This window comes from Staurois parvus, unplaced genomic scaffold (assembly GCF_062004578.1).
Source record: "Staurois parvus isolate SC_StPar_1 unplaced genomic scaffold, SC_StPar_1.0 ptg001443l, whole genome shotgun sequence".
Classification (NCBI taxonomy): Eukaryota; Metazoa; Chordata; class Amphibia; order Anura; family Ranidae; genus Staurois; species Staurois parvus.
In genome coordinates this window covers 8279-29159 of record NW_028319239.1, presented here as the reverse complement: position 1 = coordinate 29159, position 20881 = coordinate 8279, and the positions used below count along the sequence as shown (strand labels likewise).

General features: G+C 47.5%; 1 protein-coding gene across 1 annotated transcript in view; it reads right to left on the bottom strand.

Moving 5' to 3' along the window:
- Nucleotides 1-1204, bottom strand: part of ADAMTS7 (ADAM metallopeptidase with thrombospondin type 1 motif 7) — a gene marked incomplete at its 5' end in the record, with an annotated part of 164896 nt that extends 163692 nt beyond the window's left edge. The window contains one exon of the mRNA XM_089662222.1: nucleotides 826-1204. Within this exon, the coding sequence (XP_089518348.1) occupies nucleotides 826-1204 (379 nt within the window). The remainder of the gene's footprint in view (nucleotides 1-825) is intronic.
- Between the last annotated feature and the right edge of the window lie 19677 nt (nucleotides 1205-20881).

Here is a 20881-nt window from a genome sequence, read left to right as displayed (position 1 = left end):
CTGTGTCTGTCCCTGAGTAACAATTCTGTGTCCCTAAGTAACGGTTCTGTGTCCCTAAGTAACGGTTCTGTGTCCCTAAGTAACGATTGTGTGTCCCTAAGTAACGGTTCTGTGTCCGTAAGTAACGGTTCTGTGTCCCTAACTCTGTCCCTCAATACAGACAGGTGGTCTGTCTCTCTTGAATGACTGGAGGCAAATGGAGAATTCTAAAATGGCCGCCATTTATAGCTCGACCATTACACAGTGCTGGCTGGCTGGCTGCTGATTGGCTAATGCGATCACATGTCATGAATGAATGCATTATGGGTCAGCGCGCCTTGTCTGCGCGCCTTCCCAGAGATCCCCGCTCCGTCGCCGCACATGTCGCCGCCATTTTTGGAAAAATTTTCGATTTGCGCATCCGAAGTCTGCTAATTTTCGGATTCGGCGCAAATCGAAATTTTCCTAATATTCGAAACGAATTCCACTTCGCCAAGTTCGATTCGCTCATCTCTAATAAGGACTAAAGAAGTTAAAATTCGAGACATCTACTGGAAATCGATCCTCTTACACTCATGCATCTTTTCAGGTTCTTTCTATATGGCCCTATGGATGGCAACTGGTTACAGTAGATATATCTCATCCTCATAAATTGGAAGCTAGAAATAGAAGGACTAAAGAAGTTAAAATTCGAGACATCTACTGGAAATCGATCCTCTTACACTCATGCATCTTTTTCACAATATAACATGCGTAACTCTATTTCCGATGCCTGTAGACCTCTGCGATAAATGCTATTATGACCACAAATGTTACAAAGGAGGAGAAGAAGAAGAAGGTCCTTACCAGTCCGCTGCAGATACTAATAGCGGCATTGCCAACAAGCTGGTGGTGCGCCTGAACTGCCCCCACCATGTGGCATGAGCCAGAAGGTCGGCTGACAACCCTTGTCTCTTTGAGGCCTCCACTGCGCCATTCGCTCACATAGCCCGGAGCCAAGAGCTGGTGGTTCTGGCTGAGGTTGAAGGTCAGCTCCACTCCCTGGTATCTGATCTCGTAATAAGTGGTGGGCACCGAGCCGGAAGATAGTCCTCTCTTCTGCAGGTTGCGGGGAGTTAGGTCAAAGGTCAGGAAAGAGCCATGCTCATCCACCCGGACGGGATGAACAATGTCAGAATCCAGAGAAAAGCCGAGGGGGAGATCTGTAATGAGAAGAGAACATAGACTGAATAGACAGAGTGCCCAAAGTATTCAACTTCTTACCCTTTTCAAAATGTTACAATGTGAAATGAATATGGATTTAAAGTGTATCCAAATCCAAGAGCAAAAAATATAATAGATTGCAACATAACCTAGTCCGTAAATGTGGCTGCATTAGTTTTCCATTTTCAGGCATGTACAGAAAAATGGAATAGAGATGAGGTAAGCTTTGGGTCAAACCCAGTTCAGCCTGAACTGCAGGAAGCCAACCCAGGATAGCAGGCCTCCGGCACAGTCATCTGCAACTGAGGAATTTGTTGCAATATTTGGACAATTTCCATCACCAAATATGGCCATGGGGCAAATTAAGTCAATTATGTCGCTGGAATCCCCACCCCCTTGTTACACGAGGCTGAGGAGAAGGGATGCTGGTGACATCGTTGACCTAATATGACCCCCTCTGCCAATATCTTCACTGGCTGCCACCACCCCATCATAACCACAACGTACAAGGCCATCTACAACATTTCCCCTAGCTACATCAACAACCTCATCTGCAGATATCGGCCAAATCGTCCTTTTCATTCCTCCCAAGACCTCCTGCTATTCAGTTCCTTTGTTACCTCCTCCCACGCTGACTTCCAGGACTTCTCCAAAACCTCCCCCATCCTCTGGAACTCCCTGCTCCAGTATGTCCGGTCGGCTCCCACCCTGTCCGCCTTTAGCTGATCCTTGAAAACTCATTTAATAAAGGACGCCTACCCCACCTCTACCTAAGAACTGTACTTGAGTTACCTCCATCAGAGCATCCCCTGCAGCCAGTGGTGTATTTACCAGGAGGGAAACAAGGCGTTTGCCTGGGGCGGCAATTTTTAGGGGGGGTGGAGGCGCCGCCAGAAGAGGTGGCAGGAGGGACGGGGACCTGGTGAGGAAGCTGCATGGATGGATGGACAGCTGCAGGTTAGTTCTTGTGATTGGGTGGTGGTAGCAGAGGCTGTTGGTGATGGGGGGGCAAGGGGGTGATTGTTGGGGGCCAACCAGGGGGGAGGGTTGGTGGCGAGCGGCGCTTCCACAGCACTCCAGGCAACACTCAGAGCTGACTCCACACCCTATGGCAGGTAATCGGTTGTCGGCGGCGGGCAGTGGAGGATGGTGGCCATGGAGGGGGAGTGATGTTGGGTGCTCATGGGGGGCGTCCAATTCATGAGTTGCCTAGGGCAGCACAAGAAGTGAATACACCACTGCCTGCAGCTAACCTTTTGAACCCCCTCCCCCCCCTTTAGATTCTCCAATGCTCATATATGTCCCTGGGGCCGTATGAGGTCAATGATGTCACCAGAATCCCCACCTCTCTATTACATGTGGCTGAGGCGTGCGAATGTTGGTGAGATCATTGACCTAATATGGCCCCATGGTCATAGTTACCAAATTAAATTATCCAAATATGACCCTCTGGCCATCTTAGGTCAATGGTGTCACAAGCATCCTCCCCCCTTCATCCTTACATGCGGCTGCCGGGCAGCAAATTCCCCAGCCACAGCTGATTGGGATGACAGCCTGCCGTCGTGTGACAGTTTCTCACAAGTTGCGACCCGAACCTTAGGTCATCAATAAAGATGAGGAGAGGAAGATACAGTACCGTGAGTGACAGTTGTCACCCGAGGACAGCAGGATCAACAGAGGAGCATTAAAAAAAAAGCCTAAAACTGATGCAGCCACCACATCTAAAGACTAGAAAGCTGCAATGTATTACATTTTAGTTTTTTTTTAAGGTACAAAACCCTTATATTAGTTGCATAAGTATTCACACCCCTGAATCCGTACTTGGTAAAACCACCTCTGACTCCAATTATAGCTATTAGTCTTTATCAGCTTTGCACATATCAGCCCTGCAATTTGTACCCATCCTTCTGTGCTCCTCAAAATTGGAGGAGAAACATTGGTAAATGGCAATTTTTCAGTCTTTCTTCACAATTTCTCCATTGTATTGAGGTCTGTGCTATGACCGGGCTATTCTGGAGGCATCTGGGTCCTTGCTTTATAACAGGGGTCTGTTGCTTGCCAAATCTGGCCCATGGGGCACTTCTTTACACTGATACGAGACACTATTCTTCCCACCGACACCACAGATGGAGAACTAATTCTTCCACTGGCAAGAATTATGGGGCATTGTTCCTCTCACTGACACCAATGATGGGGCACTATTCATCCTACTGACACCAATGATGGGGCACTATTCCTCTCACTGACACCAATGATGGGGCACTAGTTGTCCCACTGACATCAATGATGGGGCACTATTCATCCCACTGACACCAATGGTGGGGCACTATTCCTCTCACTGATACAAATGACGGGGCACTATTCCTCCCACTGACACCAATGATGGGGCGCTATTCCTCCACTGACACCAATGATGGGGCACTATTCCTCCCACTGACACCAATGATGGGGCACTATTCCTCCCACTGACACAAATGATGGGGCACTATTCCTCCCACTGACACCAACGATGGGGCGCTATTCCTCCCACTGACACCAACGATGGGGCTCTATTCCTCCCACTGACACCAATGATGGGGCTCTATTCATCCCACTGACACCAATGACGGCCCACTGTTCCTCCCACTGAAACCAACGAAGGGGTACTATTCATCCCATTGACACCAATGATGGAGCACGATTCATCCTACTGATATTAATGATGGGCCACTATTCATCCAACTGACAACAATAATGGGGCACTATTCCTCCCACTGACACCAATTATGGGGTACTATTCCTCCCACTGACACCAATGATGGGGCACTATTCCTCCCACTGATACCAATGATGGGGCACTATGCCTCCCACTGACACCAATGTTGGGGCACTATTCCTCCCACTGATACCAATGATGGGGCACTAGTTGTCCCACTGACATCAATGATGGGGCACTATTCATCCCACTGACACCAATGGTGGGGCACTATTCCTCTCACTGATACAAATGACGGGGCACTATTCCTCCCACTGACACCAATGATGGGGCGCTATTCCTCCACTGACACCAATGATGGGGCACTATTCCTCCCACTGACACCAATGATGGGGCACTATTCCTCCCACTGACACCAATGATGGGGCACTATTCCTCCCACTGACACCAACGATGGGGCGCTATTCCTCCCACTGACACCAACGATGGGGCTCTATTCCTCCCACTGACACCAATGATGGGGCTCTATTCATCCCACTGACACCAATGACGGCCCACTGTTCCTCCCACTGAAACCAACGAAGGGGTACTATTCATCCCATTGACACCAATGATGGAGCACGATTCATCCCACTGACATCAATGATGGGACACTATTCATCCTACTGATATTAATGATGGGCCACTATTCATCCAACTGACAACAATAATGGGGCACTATTCCTCCCACTGACACCAATTATGGGGTACTATTCCTCCCACTGACACCAATGATGGGGCACTATTCCTCCCACTGATACCAATGATGGGGCACTATGCCTCCCACTGACACCAATGTTGGGGCACTATTCCTCCCACTGATACCAATGATGGGGCACTATTCCTCCCACTGACGCCAATGATGGGGCACTATTCCTCCCACTGACACCAATGATGGGCACTATTCCTCCCACTGATACCAATGATGGGGCACAATTCCTCCCACTGACGCCAATGATGGGGCACTATTCCTCCCACTGACACCAATGATGGGCACTATTCCTCTCACTGACACCAATGATGGGACACTATTCCTCTCACTTACACCAATGATGGCCCACTGTTCCTCCCACTGACACCAATGATGGGACACTATTTATCCCACTGACACCAATGATGTAATTTTTTTTACTCTTGACCAATAAACGTAAGGCATTGTTTGCTCCCACCAATGCCATGAGATTTTCTACTTCCACTGGCCACAGTCCAGCCCTCCTAAAGCTTGAAGGGTAGTAAACTAGCACTTCATTTAGAAACTTTGGAGACCCCCGGATTAGAGGATTGAGGTAGAGGGCTAGTGAATAGAAAGGGAATTATTCGAAATCCACTGAATATTCCCTTCCAAACTGGAAAGTTCTAAGGAATTTAGGCCACCAGATGACGGTGATGAATGGGCATATTGGATCCATGGATTCCACACAGTCATGAATTGTTTGTGGGTGTCCAAGACTGCTGAACCTGTTTGGTGTTTACCTCCTCATGCAACTTGAGATCGAAAATTCCCACCAAATACCGTCTGGATAAAAATATTTATCACAGAGGAAAACAAAGCACATCTTTATTGTTTATAAACATAAATCACCAGCGCCAAAAATTAAAACAAAAACAAATTAAATGCTGCTGTACATAAGTGTAAACCTACACCAAAAATTATATATCAACACAAACAGCGCAATAATTTGTTATAGTGCTAAATCAATATGAAAAAATTATAAATACTATTAACAAAAATAAATAATTGATATTAAACATAAAAAAGTCCCACTCCAAAATTCGTGAAGAAAATATAACAAGTGAAAAAATGAAGAAAACTCCTTAAATATTCAGAAAGTCCTTTGTCCAAAGAAGTGCGCTTCCACCAAAAATTAGTGCTCAAACCAATCTATACCGCACTACCAGATTATGGTGACAAAAATGCCTTTTAGGTATTTATGGGATCCTAGAGCAGGGGTGGGCAAACTTTTTGACTTGAGGGCCGCAATGGGTTCATATATTGGACCCGGGGGCCAAACCAAGAGTAGATGAATGATGTGTATGTGTCATCCATAGTAAGTATAGTAATATTCCCCCATAGTAAGCATAGTAATTAATCCCCCGTATAGTAATTCATCCCCCATAGTAATTCATCCCCCATAGTAATTCATCCCCCATATAGTAATTCATCCCCCATATAGTAATTCATCCCCCATATAGTAATTCATCCCCCATAGTAATTCATCCCCCCTATAGTAATTCATCCCCCCCATAGTAATTCATCCCCCATAGTAATTCATCCCCCATAGTAATTCATCCCCCATATAGTAATTCATCCCCCATAGTAATTCATCCCCCATATAGTAATTCATTCCCCATATAGTAATTCATCCCCCATATAGCAATTCATCCCCCCTATAGTAATTCATCCCCCATATAGTAATTCATCCCCCATAGTAATTCATCCCTCATATAGTAATTCATCCCCCATAGTAATTCATCCCTCATATAGTAATTCATCCCCCATAGTAATTCATCCCCCATATAGTAATTCATCCCCCCTATAGTAATTCATCCCCCATATAGTAATTCATCCCCCATATAGTAATTCATCCCCCATAGTAATTCATCCCCCATATAGTAATTCATCCCCCATAGTAATTCATCCCCCATAGTAATTCATCCCCCCTATAGTAATTCATCCCCCATAGTAATTCATCCCCCATATAGTAATTCATCCCCCCTATAGTAATTCATCCCCCATAGTAATTCATCCCCCATATAGTAATTCATCCCCCATTTAGTAATTCATTCCCCATATAGTAATTCATCCCCCATATAGTAATTCATCCCCCATAGTAATTCATCCCTCATATAGTAATTCATCCCCCATAGTAATTCATCCCCCATAGTAATTCATCCCCCCTATAGTAATTCATCCCCCATATAGTAATTCATCCCCCATATAGTAATTCATCCCCCATAGTAATTCATCCCCCATATAGTAATTCATCCCCCATAGTAATTCATCCCCCATAGTAATTCATCCCCCATATAGTAATTCATCCCCCATAGTAATTCATCCCTCATATAGTAATTCATCCCCCATAGTAATTCATCCCCCATATAGTAATTCATCCCCCATAGTAATTCATCCCCCATATAGTAATTCATCCCCCATAGTAATTCATCCCCCATATAGTAATTCATCCCCCATATAGTAATTCATCCCCCATATAGTAATTCACCCCCCCTATTGTAATTCATCCCCCCTATAGTAATTCATCCCCCATATAGTAATTCATCCCCCATATAGTAATTCATCCTCCATATAGTAATTCATCCCCCATAGTAATTCATCCCCCATATAGTAATCATCCCCCATATAGTAATTCATCCCCCATATAGTAATTCATCCCCCATATAGTAATTCATCCCCCATAGTAATTCATCCCCCATATAGTAATCATCCCCCATATAGTAATTCATCCCCCATATAGTAATTCATCCCCCATATAGTAATTCATCCCCCATATAGTAATTCATCCCCCCTATTGTAATTCATCCCCCCTATAGTAATTCATCCCCCATATAGTAATTCATCCCCCATATAGTAATTCATCCCCCATAGTAATTCATCCCCCATATAGTAATCATCCCCCATATAGTAATTCATCCCCCATATAGTAATTCATCCCCCATATAGTAATTCATCCCCCATAGTAATTCATCCCCCATATAGTAATCATCCCCCATATAGTAATTCATCCCCCATATAGTAATTCATCCCCCATAGTAATTCATCCCCTATAGTAATTCATCCCCCCTATAGTAATTCATCCCCCCTATAGTAATTCATCCCCCATATAGTAATTCATCCCCCCTATTGTAATTCATCCCCCCTATAGTAATTCATCCCCCCTATAGTAATTCATCCCCCCTATAGTAATTCATTCCCCATATTAATTCATCCCCCATATTAAGTCCCCAAGTCCCCCCTGTGTCAATTCACTTACCTTTGCTCCGTGCGTTCCTCTCGCCGTGTTCCCGCGCCGTTCCGGTCTTCAGGGCGGACTGTGAGAGGAGCCTAGCTCCCCTCCCCTCACGTTCGTCACGCTGCCCCGCCTACACACATTCTGACAGCCGATGTTTGCCACGGTCCGCGGGCCGTAGTTTGCCCATTGCTGTCCTAGACCCTTATAATATGCCTCCAGATCTCCACTCCACCACAGCAAAGCTTTCCTCCAATCTCCAACACCACCAGGTTCCTCTTCCCAGAGATACTCAATGTAATGTAGGAAAAACAAAATAATAAAAACAGTCAGCAGCAGGTGACAGCATAGAGAATCTCCCATACAAAAGATGGCCCCCTGGAACGCAGCACAACGGTGTGCGTTCCACTTACTGGAAGTTATGTAGTGCGTAGGACGGCGGAACCGAAAGTGCGTCAATGCGTTTCGCCCCTACCACAGGGCATCCCGCTGACTGTGGGATCTCTGAAAACTACCCTGAAGTTTGTGACGATTGTGGATTCATCTTATGCAATTAAATTGCTGGTTTTTATCTTTAAAAATGTTATATTGCATTTGCATATTATAAGGGTCTAGGATCCCATAAATACCTAAAAGGCGTTTTTGTTACCATAATCTGGTGAGTGCGGTATAGATTGGTTTGAGCACTAATTTTTGGCAGAAGCACACTTCTTTGAAAAAAGGACTTTCTGAATATTTAAGGAGTTTTCCTCATTTTTTTCACTTGTTATATTTTCTTCACGATTTTTGGAGTGGGGCTTTTTCAATTATTTATTTTTGTTAATAGTATTTATAATTTTTTCATATTGATTTAGCACTATAACAAATTATTTTGCTCTGTTTGTGTTGATATATAATACATCTTTATTGTTACATTGTCTGGGTATTTTTGTGTCATCGGCGCATACTTTCTCCTTCTCCAGGAAGGATTATATGGATAGAAAATTAGAAAAAAACTTGCTAAAGACCATTTAGTATGAGATCAGATGACAAGAGAAGCCGCAGTCAGGTCGCAGCGCACATGTGCACATAATTAAAGTCATTTTGTGTAGATAAAGTCACACAGCAAGACAAATGAATGTTGACTTTCCTGGAGATATTTCTACACCCAGAAAATGCACAGCTGGTTGTGCTGAAGTTCCAAATTCTGTCAGTCAAGACTGTAGCCTCAGGATATCCATAGATAGCTAGACATTAGTTATCAGATGGCAACAATTAAGAAACAGCTGGATAACGAGCCTGTAAATGTCCACACTTCTCATCTTACGACTCCGCATGTCTATGTCCACATCAGCAACTCCAGTCCAACTCCATGGAGAACATCAACCAGGTGGCCTAAAAAGCCACCGTCTTACCATCAGTCTCCTCTCATGTCGTCATACGGTGACATGAAAGAATAGTTAAAGGATGTCTAAACCCAAGAACAAACATTTTATACCGGGGTTGGACAAAATTATAGAAATACCAAGTAAAATAACGTATTTGCTACTTAATGTGGTGTTGGACCGCATTTGGCAACCAAGACGGCCTGAATTCTCCTGGGAATTGACAAATATAAGTCTTGGATGGTGGATAATGGAACCTGATACCTCTCTTCATGGTAGGGTGGCCACCTCATCCCTTTAAAACCGAACACATATTAATGACACAGGTTCTGAGGCTGATTTAACCACTTCAAGTCCGGACACTTTCACCCCCCTTCCAGTCCGGACACTTTCCCCCCTTCCAGTCCGGACACTTCCCCCAACCCTTCCAGTCCAGACACTTTCACCCCCTTCCAGTCCGGACACTTTCACCCCCTTCCAGTCCGGACACTTTCCCCCCCTTCCAGTCCGGACACTTTCCCCCCCTTCCAGTCCGGACACTTTCCCCCCCTTCCAGTCCGGACACTTTTCCCCCCTTCCAGTCCGGACACTTTCACCCCCTTCCAGTCCAGGCCAATTTTCAGCTTTCAGCGCTATCACACTTTGAACGACAAATGCGCGGTTATGCAACACTGTACCCATATGAATTTTTTAGCATTTTTTGAGACAAATAAAGCTTTTTTTTGGTGGAATTTATTCACCGCTGGGATTGTTATATTTTTTTTGCTATGTAAACGAAAAAGTCCAAAAATTTTGAAAAAAAAGTGTTTTTCTTATAAAATTTTGCAAATAAATACTATTTCATCATAAATCTTGGCCAAAATTTATGCCGTTATCTTTTTTTTTTTTTTTTACATTTTTATTTTATTTTTTTATATTATTATGTGGTTTTTTTTTTACATACTGTCACCCTAGCAGTACAATGTCACCATGGTGACACTGTACTACTTGTGGGGGGTGATGAAGATTTTTTTTTTTTTTTTTTTTTTACAGATTGCTTTTACACCCATAAAGGCTGTAGAAGCAATCATTTCTCCTTCTCTCTGGCTGCATTCTTGCAGCCATTCAGAAATACTGTGTGAGCTGTGATTGGTCACAGCTTGTCACATGGTACAAGGCTGTTGTGAATAGCTCTGTATCATGTGATCTCTGTGATCATTCACAGATTTCACACGTAGTAAGCAATGATGTCAGAAGTGACATCTTGCTTACTGCTCTTCATGTGATCACGGATTGGCCAATCAGTGATCACATGATCAGGACCTCGCACAGAGGTCCCGTATGACGATTGGTGTTCCACTGTGTTCGGAGGACACAGCGGGCACCGGATCGCGGTGCTGCGTGCTCCCAGGGAGCGCACACGAGCAGGGGGCGGGGAGGCCATTTATAAGCAGCCACCTGACCCTGCACTGCCACCGCCAGGCTGTTTATATACAACGGCCGGACGGGAGATGGTTAAAGGATGTCTAAACCCAAGAACAAACATTTTATACAGGGGTTGGACGAAATTATAGAAATGCCAAGTAAAATAACGTATTTTCTACCTACTGTGGTGTTGGACCCAGGGGCGTATTTAACCACAAACAAGGCACTTGCCTAGGGCGGCATTTTTCAGAGGGGCAGCACCTCCCCCCAGAAGAAGGGATGAAAGAGGGGACACGTGCTCCAATGGGAACCAGGTGGGATCTGAGAGAGGATGCGGACTGCTTGATGGTGTATGCAGAGCCTGACTCTCATTCCCGGGGATGTCCGGAGATGAAGAGGATTGTCTTTCTCTCTATCGCCTGGGGGGGGGTGGGTAGTGAAAGGCTCTCCCAGGTGGGGGGCAGGCGTGTTGTTGGTCAATATCAGGCTCTCTCCACGGGAGGGGGAAGGGAGAGGGTGTTGGTTGGTGTCCATGGGGGCAGACTATTTTGTGTTGCCTAGGGCAGCACAAAATCTAAATACACCAATGGTTGGACCGCCTTTGGCATCCAAGACGGCCTGAATTCTCCTGGGAATTGCCAAATATAAGTCTTGGATGGTGGCTAATGGAACCTGATACCTCTCTTCATGCTAGGGTGGCCACCTCATCCCTTTAAAAACCGAACACATATTAATGACACAGGTTCTGAGGCTGATTGAATGCAGACAGGGCACTAAGTGAGTTTAATTACCACCTTCATCAGCCACAGAACCTGTGTAAATAATAAGTGTTCGGTTTTAAAGGGATGCAAAAATTGTTCCAGTTCTTGTAGAGATGTCGGAGGCAGAAAACGAGCCCAAAATTTGATCTCCAAAATTGATCATAGTGGCTCTATGATATTGAGGTCCGGCGACTGCGGCGCTCAGGGAAGGTGTGAGACTTCTCCTGCATGCTCATCAAACCACAATTTGACAACACCAGCTGTGTGAATCGGAGAATTATCGTCTCTGGAAATGGCGCTGTCTTCGGGAAACAATGTCTGCACCATGGGGTGCACATGCTTGGCCAAAATTTGGACAAAGTCACTGGCAGTGACTCTACCTTTGAAGGTGATGATGGGGCCTGCAGAATACCACGATATGGCTGCCCAAACCATGATTGCGCCACCACCATACTTTACCGTTGGCACAAGACACTCCTGGTGGTAAGCTTGGGATGGTGTTGGCCACACGTAAACATGTCCGGTGGTTGGGAACAGTGTGAAGCTCCATTCATCGGACCATATTACCGTCTTCCATTGGTCGATAGTCCATGATTTATGGATGTTGCACCGCTCTCTCCTCTTCTGAGCATTAATATCAGTCACTAGTGGTTTGGCAATTGCAGCTCACCCGTGAAGGTTCTACCAATGCAGCTTCTCTATCATGTGATGGCTGTGATTGGCTCTCACAGCAGTTACGTGATCGTCAGCCCATCCCACCGGCTCCAAGTCAGTGTGCTGGGAGCGTGCAGAGAGCGCACTGTCAGCACACAACCTCAGGCCGCCATGAACACATATGTGCAGCAGCTGGGCACTAAAGCCTACTTTACCTAACACCACAAATAGATGCGTTACGTGGTCTGCAAGAGGTTAAAACCAAAGCTTCAGCCATTTTTATTTTCCATAGCATGGGGGAGGGTGGTAATGTCGTCTGTTACCACATCGTGGAGATTTCCCATAATATGCCATCACTGTGACAAGGGGTCAGAAGGACAGGAAGTCATAGTGAATGTGTACAATGGGGACATGGACAGCATTGAAAACACTGCAGAAGAGACTAGACCCTCCGCATTGTGTTGATAGCCGTCTGGATATTCATTCCCAGCTGTGTCACCATTTCCCACCATTTCCAGATTTCTTATTCTGGTGCTCTAGAGATAGCAGGGGTGGACTGACCATTTGGAAACTCAGGCACTGCCCGAGGGCCCGGGGTCAGTAGGGGGCCCCATGAGATGCCCCTGGTACCTTTTTCGTAGGCTTTTTTGTGTTTGAGCAAGGACACAGGGGCCCCATGATCCCCTATGGCCCGGGGGCCCCATGAGTTGTCAGTCCGCCCCTGAGAGATAGGGAAGGAAACGTCCGCAATGGAATCACCCACTATAGAACCCCCCCCCCCCCAAACTAAACAAGGGTTTGGCTTGGGCAAATTTTGGTAATAAACCCGAAAACAAGAAAAAATAACATATTGCAGCTTATCCTTTCTTAGATGTGATGGCTGCCTTCCTTTTCTCTTTTAGGCTTTTCTATTTTCACCTAGTGATCCTGCCAGTAAGTCTGTTGTTTTTCAACTTCCTTTAAGAGACCAAGCTGTTCAAAAAAAGTGTCAGTTAGAGGGTTGGGACATACCATTTACCACTGAGAGGGGTGCTTACAATGATCAGCTTTTATATAAAACCTTCATCCCAAAAGGAAAAAACGGTTACTGTAACGGCTTATAAAGTGTCATCTGGAGTTTGGCTTTGATTCACGAGTCAAATCCATCTAACCCTAGGTTCAGATCTAAGCATTTTCCGCAGCGTTTTTTGCAGAAAATACACACCAAACTGAGCACGTGCAGAGTGCCTCCTAGAGCTCTGTTCTATCAGCAGATGGATTGGGGACACTGGAAGAAGGGGAGGATCAGAGAAGATACCTTTTCTCATCAGCAGTATATAGCAGTCTTGTGACTTCTATCAGTGTTCAGCAGATCACTGGGTAAAGACTAGGAGGAGTTTTCTTTCTGCTCTTGAAGCAGAAAAAAAAAAGCAAAATGCATCAAAAACGCAAGGCAGACACGCTTCAAACGCAACCTGCACATTTTTTTTCCTTGTTGCTAGGCAGATTTAAAATGTAAAACGCATCAAAAACGCGGCAAAAACGCAATACATGCTTTTCTGCAGCGTTTCCATTGAAGTCTGTAGAACCAAAAACTCAACTTTTATGCGTTCGGAAATGTCCCTGACCCTTTCCAAAAAACGCACCGGGTGAAAATGTGAACATGTCCCATAGGAAATCATGTTATATGGACTGTACTGCGTTTCTGCAAAACGCAGTGGAAAACGCTTAGGTGGGAACCTAGGGTAAATCTGTGAGTCTCCCCTCCCCCCAGACCGACAATGCTGCTGTCCAATGGTGTCGCTGTTTCTCTTCCATCCAGAGTGGGGGCGCTCTAATACAGGAGGTGCATTACTGGCAGGGCCCGCCATCAGGAGGGACAGCCCATGCACATGTAGGGGGCCCAGACGTCCCAAGCTGACCGCTCTGCTGTGTTTCCTTTCAGTAACAACAGGGGAGTCACGTGACCAGTGGAGGAGCACGGTTCAGTCAGTCTGAGGGAAAGGAAGAGAAAGATGGAGAGCTGAACAGTTGGACTATCGTGTGTACCTGAGAGGGGAGGGCTACATCTGGTGTCACTGACAGCCGTGATTGGGGTTTAGTTGGTTGGTGGTAGAGAAGAGGAAGGGGCAGCTTTCGCAGACTGGCCTGCCCATTGAATGTATAGATGCTACATTGCTGCCGCACAATTCCTATACCTGTGAGCTGAGTTGACATTCCTGCAGACTGGGATTATAGGGATGCTGAGGGGCTATTTGTGGATGCGGGCCTGTGCTGTGACTGTCTCTTTGTTGGATTGGGCTGTCTGTTTGCTGGATAGGGATGTCTGTTTGCTGGATAGGGAGGTCTCTTTGCTGGACTGGGACATCTCTTTGCTGGATGGGGATGTTTCTTTGCTGGATTTGACTGTTTCTTTACTATTTGGGGATGTCTCTTTGCTGGATGGGAATGTCTCTTTGCTGGATGGGGATATCTCTTTGCTGGATGGGGATGTCTCTTTGCTGGATGGGGATGTCTCTGCTATTTGGGGATGTCTCTTTACTGGCTTGGACTGCTTCTTTGCTATTTGGGGATGTCTCTTTGCTGGATTGGAGTGTTTCTTTGCTATTTGGGAATGTCTCTTTGCTGGATAGGGATGTTTCTTTGCAGGATGGGAATGTCTCTTTGCTGGATGGGAATGTCTCATTACTGTATGGGATGTCTCTTTGCTGGATGGGAATGTTTCTTTGATGGATGGGGATGTCTTTTTGCTGGATTGGGTTGCCTCTTTACTATTTGAGGGTGTCTCTTTGCTATTTGGGGGTGTCTCTTTGCTGGATGGGGATGTCTCTTTGCTACATTGAGCTGTCTCTTTGCTATTTGTGGATGTCTCTTTGCTGGATTCGACTTTCTCTGCTGTATGGGAATATCTCTTTGCTGGATGGGGATGTCTTTTTGCAGGAAGGGAATGTCTCATTGCTGGGTGGGATGTCTCTTTGCTGGATGGGGATATCTCTTTGCTGGATGGGGATATCTCTTTGCTGGATGGGGATGTCTCTTTGCTGGATGGGGATGTCTCTGCTATTTGGGGATGTCTCTTTGCTGGCTTGGACTGCTTCTTTGCTATTTGGGGATGTCTTTTTGCTGGATTGGACTGTTTCTTTGCTATTTGGGAATGTCTCTTTGCTGGATAGGGATGTTTCTTTGCAGGATGGGAATGTCTCTTTGCTGGATGGGAATGTCTCATTACTGTATGGGATGTCTCTTTGCTGGATGGGAATGTTTCTTTGCTGGATTGAGCTGTCTCTTTGCTATTTGTGGATGTCTCTTTGCTGGATTCGACTTTCTCTGCTGTATGGGAATATCTCTTTGCTGGATGGGGATGTCTTTTTGCTGGATGGGAATGTCTCATTGCTGGGTGGGATGTCTCTTTGCTGGATAGGGATATCTCTTTGCTGGATGGGGATATCTCTTTGCTGGATGGGGATGTCTCTTTGCTGGATGGGGATGTCTCTGCTATTTGGGGATGTCTCTTTGCTGGCGTGGACTGCTTCTTTGCTATTTGGGGATGTCTCTTTGCTGGATTGGACTGTTTCTTTGCTATTTGGGAATGTCTCTTTGCTGGATAGGGATGTTTCTTTGCAGGATGGGAATGTCTCTTTGCTGGATGGGAATGTCTCATTACTGTATGGGATGTCTCTTTGCTGGATGGGAATGTTTCTTTGCTGGATGGGGATGTCTCTTTGCTGGATTGGGTTGCCTCTTTACTATTTGAGGGTGTCTCTTTGCTATTTGGGGGTGTCTCTTTGCTGGATGGGGATGTCTCTTTGCTAGATTGAGCTGTCTCTTTGCTATTTGTGGATGTCTCTTTGCTGGATTTGACTTTCTCTGCTGTATGGGAATATCTCTTTGCTGGATGGGGAAGTCTTTTTGCTGGATGGGAATGTCTCATTGCTGGGTGGGATGTCTCTTTGCTGGATGGGGATGTCTCTTTGCTGGATTGGCTGTCTCCTTGCTATTTGAGGGTGTCTCTTTGCTGGATTGGAATGTCTCTTTTCTGGATGGGAATGTCTGTTTGCTGGATTGGGCTGTCTCTTTGCTAAATATATGGAGATGTCTCTGCTGGATTGGGATGTCTCTTTGCTGTATGGGGATATCTCTTTGGTGAATTAGTAGTGCAGTTAGTGTTAGTGTAGAGTCCTGCTCAAAAGAGTTTACCTGGTCATGGCAGCAGGCTTTTGGCCAAAATATAATTCCTTACTGTTAAATGTTGAAGCACTGATGACTTGGAATACACTTTTCATTTTCATATATTAAGTTGTAAAAGTGTTAAAATAAAAGTGGGTTCAGCGAAGCACTCAGTGGGATAACTAGTGGGCAGATTTGGTGACACAGCGAGTGGGCGGGCCCTGGGGAATGTTGGTGAACAGGCCCGGGGGGGGGGTCAGGCCTAAAGCTGTGTCAGGGGCCCCAAAATTTCTGATGGTCTCTCTGGTTACTGGCATGATCATCAGGTGAAAATAAGGGAAAACAATGTACAAAAATGAAAAGGAATGCAGCCACCACATCTAATGACTGCTAGGCTGCAATACATTACATTTTTCTCTGACTTTATGTTTAATAAAGACTTTAATATCTTGTGTAAACACCTAAAGGAAGGACTTGCAGCGTTGTCTCTGTGGGGATGTGAGGAACCCCTTGGACATTCCAGGTGATGCTCAATCCTGCAGATTTAAGGACCTCCTGTACTATCACATGGCTGAAAATCTGTAATTGAAGCCAGATTTACATGTCATATACTGCAAAATGTAACACGAGGGGATCAGGGGCCATCCTGCCAATGGGCTTTGTTTCCTCTGTGCGACCCCAGAATGATTACCCATAGTCCAATGCTGCACAACTGGTCTTGGTCATTAAAGAAAAGTATGGAGGCTGCAACTGGCCAGCTACCGGCCCAATTGGCTATGAAATTCTCCCGCTGCACGTAACGGAGGTACAGGGATGCTGGTGACATCACCTAATAAGGCCACAATGGCCATATATGCTCAATGACATTATCTACACATGGTCATAATAGGGTCAATGATGTCACAGTCAGCTGTGAGGAATTCCATGGTCGCAGCTGAGGTTTGTCCAACACTTAGCTCATCCTTGGTCAGCAATGGCAACTTCTGCTTTTTTGCAGTAGAGGTACCATTCAACGCCTTATTGCCACCTAATGTCTTTAAATGGACTTTGATGCCAGCAGTGACCCCTGATCTCTGCCCTGCCAGCGGTGACCCCTGTCCTCTGCCCTGCCAGCGGTGACCCCTGTCCTCTGCCCCGCCAGCGGTGAACCCTGTCCTCTGCCCCGCCAGCGGTGACCCCTGTCCTCTGCCCTGGCAGCGGTGACCCCTGTCCTCTGCCCCGCCAGCAGTGACCCCTTTCCTCTGCCCCGCCAGCAGTGACCGCTGCCCTCTGCCTCACCAGCAGTGACCCCTGCCCTCTGCCCCGCCAGCAGTGACCCCTGCCCTCTGCCTCACCAGCAGTGACCCCTGCCCTCTGCCTCACCAGCAGTGACCCCTGTCCTCTACCCTGCCAGCAGTGACCCCTGTCCTCTACCCTGCCATCAATGACCCCTGTCCTTTGCCCTGCCAGCAGTGACCCCTGTCCTTTGCCACGCCAGCAGTGACCCCTGCCCTCTGCCCCGCCAGCAGTGACCCCTGTCCTTTGCCCCACCAGCAGTGACCCCTGTCCTCTGCCCCGCCAGCAGTGACCCCTGTCCTCTGCACTGGCAGCAGTGACCCTGTCCTCTACCCTGCAAGCAGTGACCCTGTCCTCTACCCTGCAAGCAGTGACCCTGTCCTCTGCCCCGCCAGCAGTGACCCATGTCCTCTGCCCCGCCAGCAGTGACCCCTGTCCTCTGCACTGGCAGCAGTGACCCCTGTCCTCTGCCCTGCTGATCTCCCATCCTCTGCCCGCTGACATTTTTTAAGGCACTCCCACATCAGATAGGCTAGATCCAGCCCTGTGCACTAGGGGAGAGGAAGCAAATGTGAGGGGGGGTTTGAATCAGAGAAAACGCTCGCTCCTGTGATTGTGGGGGTGAACAGTAATGTGTAGGCCTCACTTAGCAACATCCTAGCAACATCCTGGGAGTATTCCAGGCAGGCTTTAAGAGGTACATAAAGGTCCTACACCCAGGGGCGGACTAACAACTCATGGGGCCCCCGGGCAATAGGGGATCATGGGGCCCCTGTGTCCTTGCCCAAACTCAAAAAAGCCTATGAAAAAGGTACCAGGGGCATCTCATGGGGCCCCCTACTGACCCCGGGCCCTCAGGCAGTGCCCGAGTTTCCAAATGGTCAGTCCGCCCCTGCCTACACCTATAACAAGGGCATCATTCAACTTTGGTCAGAGCTGCACAGTTTGTTTTCAACCCACAGACACCCCTAACCTGCATAGGCATTTTTTTTTTTTTTTTAAAGTGAACTATCCCTTTAAGGGGGAGTGGTTGGAGGCTGTGAATTTGATGCTGCCAGCCCACTACATTCTAGAATCCTTCAGAAGGCAGGGGGGGCAATCAAATCCACATTCCGTGAAAGTCAGAGCAGACCTAGAGCAATCCCAGGCAGAGCCACTGATTACAAGGGAGCCAAAAGAACTACATTTACCTAGCCTAGCCTGCGAACTCTGTAGGAGGGGGCTACATCTGCACCGCCCCCCCCCCCCCCCCCGACAGATTCATGTAATTGTTGGGAAGGTGTATAGGAATCTGTTGCAGACTGTTGTCTCTGTAGCCCTACCCCCTTAGGGGTCGCTGATGAATTGGGTCCCCCTATAGTCCTGCACAGCCAGGCAATCTGCATTCTCCAAACAAGTCAGTAAATCAGTCCTTGAGCTTTGGTTTTGATATCTATTGAGGGGATTAGAACTGGGATAGGGTAATGGGGGGGGGGGGGTAATAGGATGGCCAAGGGAACCGATAACTGAGGACAAACCTCCTGGGACTATTCACAAGCTTCTCTTCTGCAACACAGTCTCTGTTGGAGAGCTCGCCGGCATGTCCTAGCCAGGGGCAGACTGACCATCTGGAAACTCAGGCACTGCCCGAGGGCCCGGGGTCAGTAGGGGGCCCCATGAGATGCCCCTGGTATCTTTTTCATAGGCTTTTTTGAGTTTGGGCAAGGACACAGGGGCCCCATGATCCCCTATTGCCCGGGGGCCCCATGAGTTGTCAGTCTGCCCCTGGTCCTAGTTGTACCACCCCAGACCCCAGATGAACTCCTCTTCACCCAGCAATCTGGAGACTGTTCCTGCCCAGGGGATCTGGCTCCTGTTCCTTTCACCCCTCGCCTACCGCGTACTTTCACCCCCTTCCTGCCCAGGCCAATTTTCAGCTTTCAGCGCTGTTGCACTTTGAATGACAATTGCGCGGTCATGCAGCACTGCACCCATATGACATTTTTATCCTTTTTTCACACAAATACAGCTTTCTTTTGGTGGTATTCAATGGCTGCTGGGGGTTTTATTTTTACACTATAAACAAAAAAGAGCAAAAAAAAAAAAAAGTTTTTCTTTGTTTCTATAATAATATTTTGCAAACAGGTAATTTTTCTCCTTCACTGATGTGTCTTGATGAGGCTGCTCTGATGGGCACTGATAGGCAGCACTGATGGACACTGATAGGTGGCATGGATAGGTAGCATTGATGTGCACTGACAGGTGGCACTGATGATACTGCACTGATATGCAACAATGATGGGCACTGATAGACAGCACTGATAAGCAGCATTGACGAGCACTGATGGGTGCCACTGACTGGCGGCACTGCTGGGCACTGACTGGTGGCACTGCTGTGGGGCACTGCTCAGTGGCATTGTTGGACATAGGTGGGTGGCACTACTAGACATTGATGGGCACTTGTGGCCAGCACTGCTGGGCACAGGTGGGAGGCACTGCTGGGCACTGATCATGTAGATTGCCAGATGCGCGCCCCCTCCCCCCCCCGGGGCGCGCGGGAGGGACCGTTCTGGGAGGACATCATATGACGCCCTCCCAGAACTGGACAACCGCGCTGTAGCCATCATTGGGTTACAGTGCGGTTGGCAAGTTGTTAAATGAGGTGAGCAGTCGCCAGTAGGGGGCTAATCTAGTTTCCCACCAGAGTGCTCCTTCCCCTCTCTGCCCGGGGGGTGCAGGTGTACTCGCTCAAATCTCCTGTACTGCTTGCGCGTTGGCTGCTGCTACCAGGCCTATCAGCTGGGCTGCTCCTTCCCTACCATGCAGGTGGTCCTCGCTCAGGGGGCTAGTGAGCTCCAAGTTTTTTGCCTCTCCAGCTCCAGGCAGGCCCCGTCCCACTAGGCCTCCTGGCAGCCTTCCTCCTCCAGCCTCACATCTTCCTCCAACTCTCTACACCTCTCCCATCACCACACTCCTCCTACTGAGCAGGCTCCAGCACTTTTAAGGGAGTCCCAGCCCCTTGCCAAGCCTCCTGTTGGGGATTGACTGAGGCCCCTCAAGAGTGCAGCCAGTCACTCCTCAGATCCACCCACTGCCTCTTCCTCTGTCCTCTGCTTTGTCAGCAGTGACCTCTGTCTTCTGCCCTGCCAGTGATGTCCCCTCTTTTCTGTCCTGCCAGTGATGACCCCCGTTTTCTGTCCTGCCAGTGATGACCCCCATTTTCTGCCCTGCCAGTGATGACCTCTGTCCTCCATCCTGCCAGTGGTGACCCCTGTCCTCTGCTCTGCCAGTGATGACCCCTGTCCTCTGCCCTGCCAGTGATGACCCCTGGCTTTTTCCCTGCCAGTGATGACCCCTGGCTTTTTCCCTGCCAGTGATGACCCCTGGCTTTTTCACTGCCAGTGATGACCCCTGGCT